Source organism: Rhipicephalus microplus, chromosome 8 (assembly GCF_043290135.1).
Source record: "Rhipicephalus microplus isolate Deutch F79 chromosome 8, USDA_Rmic, whole genome shotgun sequence".
Classification (NCBI taxonomy): domain Eukaryota; kingdom Metazoa; phylum Arthropoda; class Arachnida; order Ixodida; family Ixodidae; genus Rhipicephalus; species Rhipicephalus microplus.
The window spans coordinates 71,738,398-71,750,692 of record NC_134707.1 but is presented as its reverse complement, the minus strand read 5'-3'; the positions used below and the strand labels follow the sequence as shown (position 1 = coordinate 71,750,692).

General features: G+C 46.4%; 1 protein-coding gene across 3 annotated transcripts in view; it reads left to right on the top strand.

Annotated features, from left to right (window-relative positions):
• LOC142769150 (uncharacterized) overlaps nt 1-12,295 on the top strand; it is a 57,921-nt gene that overhangs the window by 26,542 nt on the left and 19,084 nt on the right. For all 3 annotated transcript variants that reach the window (XM_075872101.1, XM_075872102.1, XM_075872100.1), the window contains exon 6: nt 12,230-12,286. In XM_075872101.1, coding sequence (XP_075728216.1) covers nt 12,230-12,286 — 57 coding nt within the window. The remainder of the gene's footprint in view (nt 1-12,229; nt 12,287-12,295) is intronic.

The window sequence follows — 12,295 nt, the reverse complement described above, 5'->3', positions numbered from 1 at the left end:
CACGCATGTCATGATTTTCATGTTGGCGTCTGTCACTTGTGATCGCAATGCAATCATGTCATACCATACCTTTTTTGCAACATGTCATGTGAACGAAACCACCGCAAGAGCAGCAAGACCACGAAATAAAATCGTAAGATTCTTGACATATATGTCATGAGTTTCATGTTGTGATTAGACCCTTATGCTCTTCATACATTCATGTTATGTCATACCAATGTCATACTGAGAGATAGATAGATAGATAGATTGATAGATAGATAGATAGATAGATAGATAGATAGCAGAAGCGCCTACGGGGGCCTTGATCTAGAAGTAGTACTAATATTTTCTCCAGGCCCTGAGTAGTATGCGCGACTACTCACCACTGCGAGTGCAAGAGGGGCCAGAGAGATCCTTTTGTCGGTCACAAAAGATTTTTCTGAAACAAAAAGATTTTCTGTTGCAATCATCAACACCCTGATATTGTGCTGAATAACATACATGTAGCATAAGCACACACTGCTCTGCATACCCACGTGTCCATGAAGAGAAATGTTGGGAAGAGCAGAAATTAAACTCAAAACTTGGCAAATATTAGGAACAGTTTCTCTGCATGTTTTATAGAATTTGTGATTGCGTGCTTGTGTCTAAATAAATTAATATTGAATAAAATTACTTTATTTCTATCTTCACATTGTTGGTCAATCAAATTTTACTATTAGAGATCGACTATACGTTCGATACGCCACAGTATGCCTCTTTAGTTGAAGACATAGCCAACAGATAAATCTCCAAACGTTTCAAGCGCATTGCATTACTTAAACAAGCACGTTTTATGGCGCAAACAGCGAAACATAGCTCGCATATGGAACTCGCTGCGAACGATTTATCTCTTAGTGGTAGACGATGGCGGCAAGGAATTCACAGCCTCTCGGCGCGCGCTCGCTCGGGCAAAACAAGGGACTTCGCGGGGAGAGTCAGCAGGCCTAAAAATATTCTTCTAGGTGGCATTGGTAGAACTGGGCAGCTAGAGCTACTCTACATGCTACGTTTAGGTAGAAGAGCTGCGCCATTGATAAAACTCGGCACTCGCGCCCCCATTTTCCCAGCGCGTGCACGTGTGCAAAGCATTTTTATGACCACAGGGGTCCTTGCGACCGACGCCACGCGTTCCAGGCTCCCAAGCATAATCTTTTTTTCAAAGGACGTCGAGTCAACGCCGCAAGGCAACAGAGCGAACAGACGCGCTCTGGGCTCCTGTGGCGTTTCTTGTAAGGACGCCGAGATGCTGCCGGTGAACTTGGCCGCATGAACGCGAGTGCAGCTGACAAAAGGAGTGGCTTTCCTGCACGACATATACATCTAAGTGGGCAAGATGGCGCACATATGCGCAACTCTGCTGCCTGAAGGTAGCATATACAGTAACTCTATGTGCAGAAGGTTTAGAATCAATATGACTTAGCGTCACCAAGTACGGTACATTTTTCTGTCGGAACGAGCAACACAAGTTCGAGCCAAAACGTATGCATTCAGTTTCCGTTAGTATTTGCGGCCATTTGTGTAGAGCGGCACCTGCTTCTGTAGGAGCAACGCCATATATTTCACTGTTGGCTTAACGCGTGCTTATTGTATATTTTATGTATCATTTGCGTTCTTCCTTGTTTGTACTGCGTATGTTGCCACAGGGTCACGACGTGGACGAAGGAAGCAGACTGTAACGGTAAGAAATAGGACTGCCAATTCGGCCGAACTTGCAACCAGGAAGCTGAAGGTTAGACTTCAGCTATACAAACTGGCACTGACAGCGGCGAACCCAGCGTCGGCAGTCAATAATCTGACAAGTGGTAAAGCGCGTCAACATTTATACACGTGGCGTGGAATAATCTAGCGTTATCGCAAGTGGCCGCGTAGGTTTCACAATAATCTGTAATGTTCGCGAAGTGAGCGTAATCTCAAAAACGATCAACTACAGTCTTGAAGCTTCTCGAACACTGGAGGTGTGGTTTTCACTCAGAAATTCCAACAGTGTAACAGGATAACAGATATTAAGGAAGAAATGGGGCAATATCAGCAAAAAATCCTGTCCTGATTTGCAAGAAATTTGGTGGCAATGAGTGTGATCATTGTTTTAGCTTGCATCGAAACCTTATTTTTCATTCTGTCTATATGCCGAATGTACCGATGTCATGATGCTGACGAAAAGAGCAAAAAATGTGTCAGTCTAGGTCGACAGAGCCTACTGCGTACACACAGTGCACCTTAGAAGAAATGACGGAGGAGCGCCCTCACTCACCAATACCTATGAATTCCCTTGGAAAGTATCCGCATTGCTGTGACATGCCTACTAGCAACTCTGCAATGCCTGGTGTTCAAAGTACTACCGCGCTTGTATGAAACATCCACAAAAAGCATTTGCAGACTCTACGTAAATGGGGTGTTAATGATCTTTGAAGAATGCAGGAAGGTGTTTGCTATGCGGCACATTTATTTTCATGATAAAGTTACCTGGAAGTTAGGTGTAGCTGTGAGTTCTGATGCGTAGAAATTTCCAATGCATCCACGTACCTCGTTCACGTTCACAATTCCGTCACGTCATCGCTACTAGCATGCACACTACCGGTACCTGGAGTGGCAGGCTGAAAAGTCGTTTTTGCGTTGGTCCGTGAAGTTTCGAACGTGGAGCATATTTAGAAGCAAATGCTGATTGTTTCTTTGTTTAGTCGAATCAACTGTTCAGAGTTGGATTGACGTTCGGTGAAGTATTCACATGCTAATCGTGGCTTTACCAGTAACGTCCTCTACACTCGCGTTTACTGATTAAAAGCTATGTGACTTATGGTCTGGCATAACGTATTCACTCACGTTAGACAACAGGCGTTAGTATTATCGAGCAGATTTGTTATTTTTTGTGCAACAAGTTGAAGAACACAGGGGAATGTCATGAGCGTATTCCCCCAAGACAGAACAACGCTCGAACATAGCTTGCTGAATCATAGCAGTAAAAAGTAGTGTTTTCATTAGGCTACCATAAAATAATGATTGATTGATTTGATTATTATGTGGGGTTTAACGTCCCAAATCATTATATGATTATGAGAGACACCGTAGTGCAGGGCTCCAGAAATTTCGACCACCTGGGGTTTTTTACCGTGCACCCAAATCTGAGTACACGGGCCTACAACATTTCCACCTCCATCGGAAATGTAGCCGCCGCAGCCGGCATTTGAACCCGCGACCTGCGGGTCAGCAGCCGAGTACATTAGCCACTAGACCACCGTGGCCCGCCTGCCATAAAATTAAATCCACCTCGCAACCACAAAGTTGATCCGGCATAACGCCTGTGTCATAGGACTACATATGTAACGTCTATACATACTTTGGTATTAAGTTAGATAGCCAGGGCTTTCTGATTGGACTCCCGCTGGTTGCCACGCAGAACTCTGAAGAACGATTGTCGCTGATAAGCTGCCCGATGCTTCTTTCCTTAAATCCTCTCACATTCGACGATAAAGTTGCCATGTGTGTTTCCGTCGTTCCTGGGCAGATACTAAGTGCCAATCACCTGTGGCACATACCCGCATACCAGCGGCACATACCCACCCCCGTGTATGTGCCACTGTTTGGCGGGAAGTGGCTGACGACGTGCGCGACGGGATCGTGACATTGTGCAAGTCTTGACCAGCGTCTCATATTCGGGAAACCATGTTACTCCCCCCCCCCATGCGAATTTTAGCTCGCCATATTAAGGGGGTGACCACGAGAGCACCAAAATTGTAGATAGATAGATAGATAGATAGATAGATAGATAGATAGATAGATAGATAGATAGATAGATAGATTCAAAGTCATTGAAGTTTGCTAAAAAATGCTTCGCATTGAAAAAGCGTTTCTTCGATGTTGGGTAGGTGTTGTTGAGTAAGCGCCAACACCGTGTCGTCTTAGCAAAGCGTTGGAAACGCCTTTTTGGTGCATCGCGTTGCGTTGTCAGCGCAGCGTTAAGAGTGCTATGGTCCTTAAGAATACTCGTGTATGCCTTCTCTAGTATGAAGAGAAACATACTGAATATTGGCCTGCTGTTATTGGGCCTCAGATATGCGAAACTTTTGCTTTTTAATTGACAATCGCACAAATATGGACGCCGAAACTTAAACATTACAGGTGGGTGCTGCGGATGGGATTGAAATTTGGGCATTTTGAGTATAATTTTGGATAAAAAAAATTGAATCTTGCGACGAGAAACTTGCAAACAGGAACCGCCTGCTAAAGCCGGCGTTTGGAAAGCAGACAAACACACTCAAAGTGGCTGCAGTTCCCTCCGAAATGCTTTGGATTTATTAGTAAAAATGTCTGACGATGTCTTCCTTCACATCCTATGACCACCAAATTTCTTTGCTCTGCCACACGACTCTGTTAAATTTTGAAAGTCTGCACTGCTATTTTCACGCATGAATTGCAAAATATGCAAGCGCACTTTAAGGGCGTATCATTCCCATTTATCTTTGATTTTTCAACAATCGCGCGAAAAGGTTAGTAGTTCAGATATTGCTATACTGTCTTGTCACAGCTTACGATACTATTGTAGCGATGCTGAGGCAGACAGGCTAAAAAACAAGCAACTTTATTAGGGCGAACTTGTGCCCACAAGTCTAATGACTATGGTCGTCGAGTCCGAGTAGCCGAGAGGCACAGATTCAACTAACTTCCTCTTCCTCGTTGTTGGAGCGCACGAACGCGTGGTGCATGCCAGCCGGCTCTTGCTGGTGCTCTTGCCATGATGATTGCGGCGGGCTACTTGGACGTGGCCAACCTGTCGTGGCATTATCCCCCTCCTCAGATGCATCGTCCCGATGCTTGAGAGAGTGAAATGATACATGCGCCCTCTCACTCGTTTTCCGACGATCTGTCATGATAGGGCTTAATGCGGACTACGTGTACCACTTCCGTGGTATTGCGGCGTCTTGAGCTCACGTGTGCCGTGGATCTGACTTCATAAGTGACGTCGCTGATTCGGTTGAGTACTTCATAAGGGCCAAAGTATCGACAAAGGAGCTTTTCAGAGAGTCCGCGGCGGCGCACTAGGATTCATATCCACACTTTGTCACCGGGATGGTAGAGTGCGTCACTGCGTCGCTTGTTGTAGCGACTAGAGTCGATGCGCTGTTGACGGCGTATTCGGTACCTTGCCATTTGTCGTGATTCTTCGGCTCTTTGCGAGAAGTCATCTAAGTCAGTTGGATAGCTGTTTTCGTCCTGGAGTGGTAACATGGCATCCAGTGGGGTGGTCACTCTTCGGCCGAATACTAGTTCGAAAGGGGCAACGTGGGTTGTTTCTTGAACGGCCGTATTATATGCGAATGTTACGTAAGGTAATATTTCATCCCACTGTTTATTCTCAACATCGACATACATTGATAGCATGTCGGTCAGAGTTCGGTTGAGGCGTTCGGTTAAGCCATTTGACTGAGGATGATACGCCGTTGTTCTTCTGTGATCGGTATTTGTCATGCGCATCAGACATTGCATAAGGTCTGCAGTAAATGCGGTGCCCCGATCCGTAATAACGACGATGGGCGCACCATGTCTGAGCACTATGTTGTTCACAAAGAACTTGGCGACTTCGGCAGCTGTCGCACTGTACAGAGAGTCAGTCTCAGCATAACGGGTCAGATAGTCTGTAGCTACGACAATCAATTTCTTTCCTGCACATGATGTCGGGAAAGGTCCTAGGAAGTCCATGCTGACCTGTTGGAACGGGGCATCCGGAGGCTCTATTGGATGAAGAAGGCCGGCTGGTTTCACGGCTGGAGTTTTGCGCCGTTGACATTGACGACAAGTTTTCACGTAGCGCTGCACTGATGCGAGTAAATTAGGCCAATAGTACTTCAGGCGAATCCTGGCGAATGTTCGGCTCACACCCATGTGGCCAGATGTTGGCTCGTCATGGCATGCATGCAGAATTTTCTGTCGCATGGCTGTGGGCACGACTAGTAAAAACGTTTCGCCATTAGGTTCAAAGTTCCTCCTGTAAAGGACACTTCCTCGAAGGCAGAACGTGGAGAGCCCTCTGGAGAATATGCGAGGAACTTCAACGTCGAGACCCTGCAGGTGTTATATAAGCGCCAGCCAATCCGGGTCATCTCGTTGTTGTTGAGCGATTTCGGATGCGTCGACAACGCCTAGAAACGGGAAGTCTTCCTCTTCAGGTACACTTGGATCGACGGGAGAGCGTGACAGGCAGTCGGCATCACTGTGTTTCCTTCCAGATTTGTATACGACCGTAATGTCATACTCCTGCAGCCTAAGGCTCCATCTGGCTAGTCGACCTGACGGATCCTTGAGATTTGCTAGCCAGCATAGAGCATGGTGGTCACTGACGGCTCTGAACGGTCTACCATAAAGGTAGGGTCGAAACTTATTTATTGCCCAGATGACTGCGAGGCACTCTTTTTCAGTAGCAGAGTAGTTTGCCTCAGCTTTTGATAGTTTGCGGCTGGCATAGGCTAACACTTTCTCTTGACCATTTTGCCACTGGACGAGGATGGCGCTGAGGCCGACATTGCTGGCATCGGTATGGACTTCAGTGTCGGCTGTCTCATCGAAATGGGCAAGTATTGATGAACCCTGTAGCCGTTTTCTCAATTCATCAAAAGCTTTCTAATGTTCGCTTTCCCATGTGAAGGGCACGTCGTCTTTCGTTAGTTTTGTAAGCGGTTCCGCAATCTTTGAGAAGTTTTCCACAAATCGCCTATAGTAGGCACATAAACCCAAAAATCGACGCACTGACTTTGCGTCTTTGGGTGTAGGGAACCTCTGAACAGCGGCTGTCTTTTCGGGATCAGGACGAACACCGTCAGAACTAATGACATGTCCAAAGAATCTCAGCTCTTCGAAGCAGAAGTGGCATTTTTCGGGTTTGATTCTCAAGTTTGCTGACCGGATGGCTTGTAATACAGTGCGCAGTCGCTCTAGGTGTTTGTCGAACGTTGCAGAGAATACCACCACGTCATCCAAATACACTAGGCATGACTGCCATTTCAATCCCGCGAGGACAGTGTCCATCATTCGCTGGAACGTCGCTGGCGCGGAACAGAAGCCGAATGGAAGCGCTTTGAATTCGTAGAGGCCATCTGGTGTTACGAATGCCGTTTTTTCACGGTCCCGCTCGTCTACCTCTATTTGCCAATATCCGCTTTTCAGATCCAAGGAGGAGAAAAACTTTGCGGATCGCAGCCGATCTTGTGTATCGTCAATACGTGGCAAGGGGTAGACATCTCGTTTAGTTACACTGTTGAGTTTTCGGTAGTCGACACAGAATCTAAGCGTATTGTCTTTCTTCTTAACGAGCACTACGGGGGACGCCCATAGACTATTCAAAGGCTGGATGACATCATCCGAAAGCGTTTCCTCCACTTGCTTCTTAATGATTTCCCGTTCTTTCTGTGACACTCAATATGGATGCTGGCATATAGGCCTCGTGTCGTCTTGCGTTATAATTCTGTGTTTCGTAATTGACGTGCGCTGGACCTTCGAGGCAATTGAAAAGCAATCAGAGAATTCTTTTACTAAGGCGTAAATATGTTTCTTTTGACTGTACGGAAGGTTCTGATTGACGGTCACGGATGTGTCGATGTTGCAGGCCACTGGTCGAGTGGTTGATGTCGTTAAGCTGCATAGTTCAGTCGCCATACAGAAGTCGTGTAAGTAGGCAATAGCCGTGCCTTGAGCGATGTGTTGAAGTTCATTGAAGAAATTTGTTAGTAGGACATCTGCACGGCCTTTTGTCAAGTGAACAAGACCCCTAGCTACGCAGATACCTTTGTTCAAAAACAGCCCTACATTTGTATCCGCTATGCCTTCGTGGTTGTAAAATGCGTCATTCTCTACGAGCACCATTATACTGCAGCGTGGCGGCACAGTTACGTCATCATGAACAACGCGTAGAGCAGTTAGGCGTCGCTCCTCAGATTCCTCTACAGGTATAGCTCGTTCAGTCGAAAACGACACGCTGGACCTACGCAGGTTAATTACGGCGCCATCAGCTCGCAAAAAATTCATTCCTATAATGAGGTCTCTTGAACATTCTGGTAGCACAATGAAATCGGCAACGTAAATAAAGCCCCGTATTTCAAGTCTTGCGGTGCATCTGCCAAGGGGCTTAATAATGTGACCACCTGCCGTGCGTATCTGCGATCCACTCCACTGTGTCACAACTTTGTTTAACTTCTTCACCATCTTGTGACTTATCACTGAATAATCAGCACCGGTGTCGACTAAGGCATTCAGCTCCCATCCTTCCATTCTCAACCGCAAATCTGAAGTAACGCCTTCGTGGCTTCACCCATTTACCGGAAATACACCGTCGTCCCCCTCAAGCCATATTGGAGGATCTTCGTAATTGATGTTATCAGCGGCCTCACCTCCACAGGTCGCTTGCTTCAGTTTTCCGGGAGTGGACTTGGAGAGCGATGACCAGGCTGCCTTGAAGGTGCACGTGGGCTGGATGACCGGTAGCGCATAGGCGATGGTGACCGTGACCGACGTTGGCGTAGAGGTGGCGAGTTCTGGCGCGTGGACAAGTACTCCTCAATCTCTGCTGGTCGTTAGCCGTTTCGGGGGCACGGTGCATACGACGGGAAGCCTCTTAATCCGGCCTGTCGGTAAGGGCAGAATCTGTACAAATGACCCGCTTCGCCACAATGGAAACAAAGAGGCCTGCGCTCGTGATCACGACAGACGTCACTTTTCCTGGGCCTAGGCTCCACATAGCGATGCATGCTACGTGCTCCTGGGGGCAGATAGGTAGCCGTTGGTTCCCGTGGACGAGGTGCGCTGCGTGCTGTAGATGGGAGAGGAGTCGCCGCCATCGCAACTGCTGCATTGTTGTGTACTGTGGGTTGTCGGAGCACTTCAGAGTACGTTCGGATAGGTCGAACCGGCTGCAGCTCACGCTCTGGTTCTCGTATGACCTGCCTCAGTTCGTCACGAACAACGTCTGTAACAGATAGTGCAGTTGGAGTCTGGGGCATTTGCAGTCTGCTCAGTTCTTCCCTACTGACTGATCTAATGAGCTCTCGCGGGGCTCCAACGTCGTTTCGCACGCCTCCAGAGAATACCTGTGTAGATGCGCAGTTAAGATTCCGGTTGTACTGCCGAGCGCGTTGTTCTAGTGTTTTTTTTTGATGGCCGTCGCTTCCGAATAAAACTCAGCAACAGTGCTTGGAGGGTTGCGGACGAGAACGGCGAACAGCTCTTGCTTCACTCCGCGCATTAGATGGCGCACCTTCTTATCCTCAGCCATGTTATAATCCGCACGCTTGAACAGACGGACCATGTCCTCAATGTACATGGCAGCACTCTCGTTTGTGAGCTGGTTCCTGGATTGAAAAGCAGCTTCCGCTTTTTCTTTTCGGTCCATGTTCGCGAACATAGCCACCGATTGTCGTCGAAATACCTCCCAGGTAAACAACGAGGCTTCATGGTTCTCAAACCATGTCTTTGCGAAGTCTTCCAGGGCGAAGTATACGCGACGGAGCTTCTTTCTTTCGTCCCATCCATTCAAGCTTGCCACTCTCTCGAACAGGTCCAGCCAATCTTCAACATCCTCGTACGAGTCGCCGTGGAATACTGGCGGCTGGTGCGGTTGCTAATGAACACTTGTGCCGGTGTTACCTGGGTAGTCATAGTGGTGGCATCCATCGTTTGAATTCCCCTAGGTGAGAAGTGAAGAGGACCGAACTCAGGTGAGTCACCTCGAAGACGGTGACTTGCCCTCTGGTGTACAGGAGTCACTTCCACGGGGTTCATACGCTGGTCGTCGGGGCTACGCTGTCTTGAGCTCGCGGGGCTTCGATTCATCACCCAGCAACTCCACCAGAAATGTAGCAATGCTGAGGCAGACAGGCTAAAAAACAAGCAACTTTATTAGGGCGAACTTGTGCCCACAAGTCTAATGACTATGGTCGTCGAGTCCGAGTAGCCGAGAGGCACAGATTCAACTAACTTCCTCTTCCTCGTTGTTGGAGCGCACGAACGCGTGGCGCATGCTGGTGCTCTTGCCATGATGATTGCGGCGGGCTACTTGGACGTGGCCAACCTGTCACGGCACTATGTTTACAGGCTTCATGTAACTTAACGGATACTTTTTAAAGAGAATAGTCTTTCTTGAGGACCTGCAATGGAAGCATTTTGGTCTGTCTGTCTGTCGGTGGTCTTGTCTGTTTGTCACCCAAAGCGATACTGGAAACGGCTAAAATCTCACCCCACCTGCAGCGCCCACCAATATTGCTCAATTTTAGGCGTTAATACTTGCGCGATTGTGTATTAAACGCAAATATTGCGCATATCTGAGGTAAAATATCAACACGTCTCTATTCTGTGGTGTGTCACTTCATGCTAGAGACGGCATACATAAGTTAGCGTAATGACCATGGCGTTTATTATGCGGCACTTACAATGCAATGCCACCTACGAAAAGGCAAGTGTTCCGACGCTTTTCTAGGACGACACGGTGCTGCCAACTACCCATCATCTTGCGTCCTACACCTTATCGCCTCCGAGACGGGCGCACACGACTCGCGCTTCGTTTTTCAAGATAACTGCCCCATAGGGCTCATGTCTCACGTGGCTCGATGCGCTCATTCGCCTCCGCTGCACGCAACGAGGCACTCTAACTCAGTGCCTCCAGAATATTATTCACCGATTTTCTCGCGCAGAACATAAACTAAACGTTTTGTTCACTCTCTCCCGACGCAAGAATACAGTCCTTCGACACATTTGCAGTGAAACAAGCGGATACGGGGCCAATTTTTTTCTAATTACTTTTTCTTAGAACTTGTGAATGTGCAGAATAAATGGTAGGCATACTCAGCAATCGAAATGATTTTCGTTTGTTTCATGTAGCTCTAAATGTATATTAAAACAGATACAGTTGACAAAGACTCACGTTGCCTGCTTGTTTAGAAATGAGTTGATGAAAGAAATAGAAACACAGCTGTGGTCCTAGTGTTTACGAACAATATTCGTCTTTCTGAAATAACCTATGGACGTATTTTCCACTTCTTTTTTATTTAAAATAAACACTTCTTCTTCTACTATATTACCTTCTCCGTGTTTGTGTTTATGTCTTTTTTTGCTCTCTTGAATAACTCTGAATGTAACGCTACTTAGAGTGCATTTGCTGATCCGACATTGTAAGGCAACGTAGCGACCAGTAGTAGCACCTGCTTGCCTTGATAAACGCCTTCGAAATAACATTTGAACATTCAGAGTATCAAAGAAGAATTCACCTTTTTACACAAAGAGTGGAAAAAAAAAGTGACATTAGGTCAAGATGCATTGCGCAAATGATTTAGTCGGTACTGTTAGTATTTCGGTTTATGAAACTTCATAATTTTCGACACCTAACAGCACAAAAAGTCCACAGGATAACAAGTATAGAGCTGCGCGGAATGCCTTCCTCATAACAGCACAGAGAGTCAATTCATGATGACTGCAGTCACGCCTTCTCTGTCAATAAATCAATCATAAATATCGGCTCACCACAATTTCAAGAAATGTGGTGGTAGCCACATTTCTTAGAGTTCAATGCTGAAATGCCGATGCTATATAAGCAAGCAAACTTTGAGTGTAGTGACTTATGTTATGAGGAGAGCAGCGTTAGAAAATGTTCAAGCACATACCTGAAGCACTATGTGATGCTAGGAGTCGGAAAAGGCATGCAAATGTATCATGCACCTATATATATTGTGAGACGACGTCTGGTACGAAGAAGCGACCATTGTATATTCAACACAGACTCGTGAGCCAGCAACTGAACACGCAGCGAGAGCCTACAATGATGATGATAACGATGATTTGTATCATCGTGACCATCATCCTTGTAGTCTCCCGCCACGTGTTTGGTTTGTGGTTCACATACAGCGGTCGCTCCTTCTTTCGTGACGTCGTCTCACAATATATATATATATATATATATATATATATATATATATATATATATATATATATATTCATATATATATATATATATATATATATATATATATACGCTAAGGTATCGACACCGTTGTTTAATAAACTTTCGGGTGCCTCTTTCGTGCCTGTCTTTCATTTCGTTCATCTATTTCTAAGTGCATATGACACTCACTTGCCCTTGATGTTTCGATCAGGTGTACACATCATTTATTGACTTTCAGTATTCACAGATTACCATAATTACCAGGTTTTATATTGCACGTATCATTTACAGGAGGACCAAGTCGGCCTGCGTTAAATTCTCCACCGCATAGTCGAAAGACTATTCACAGTACGTATC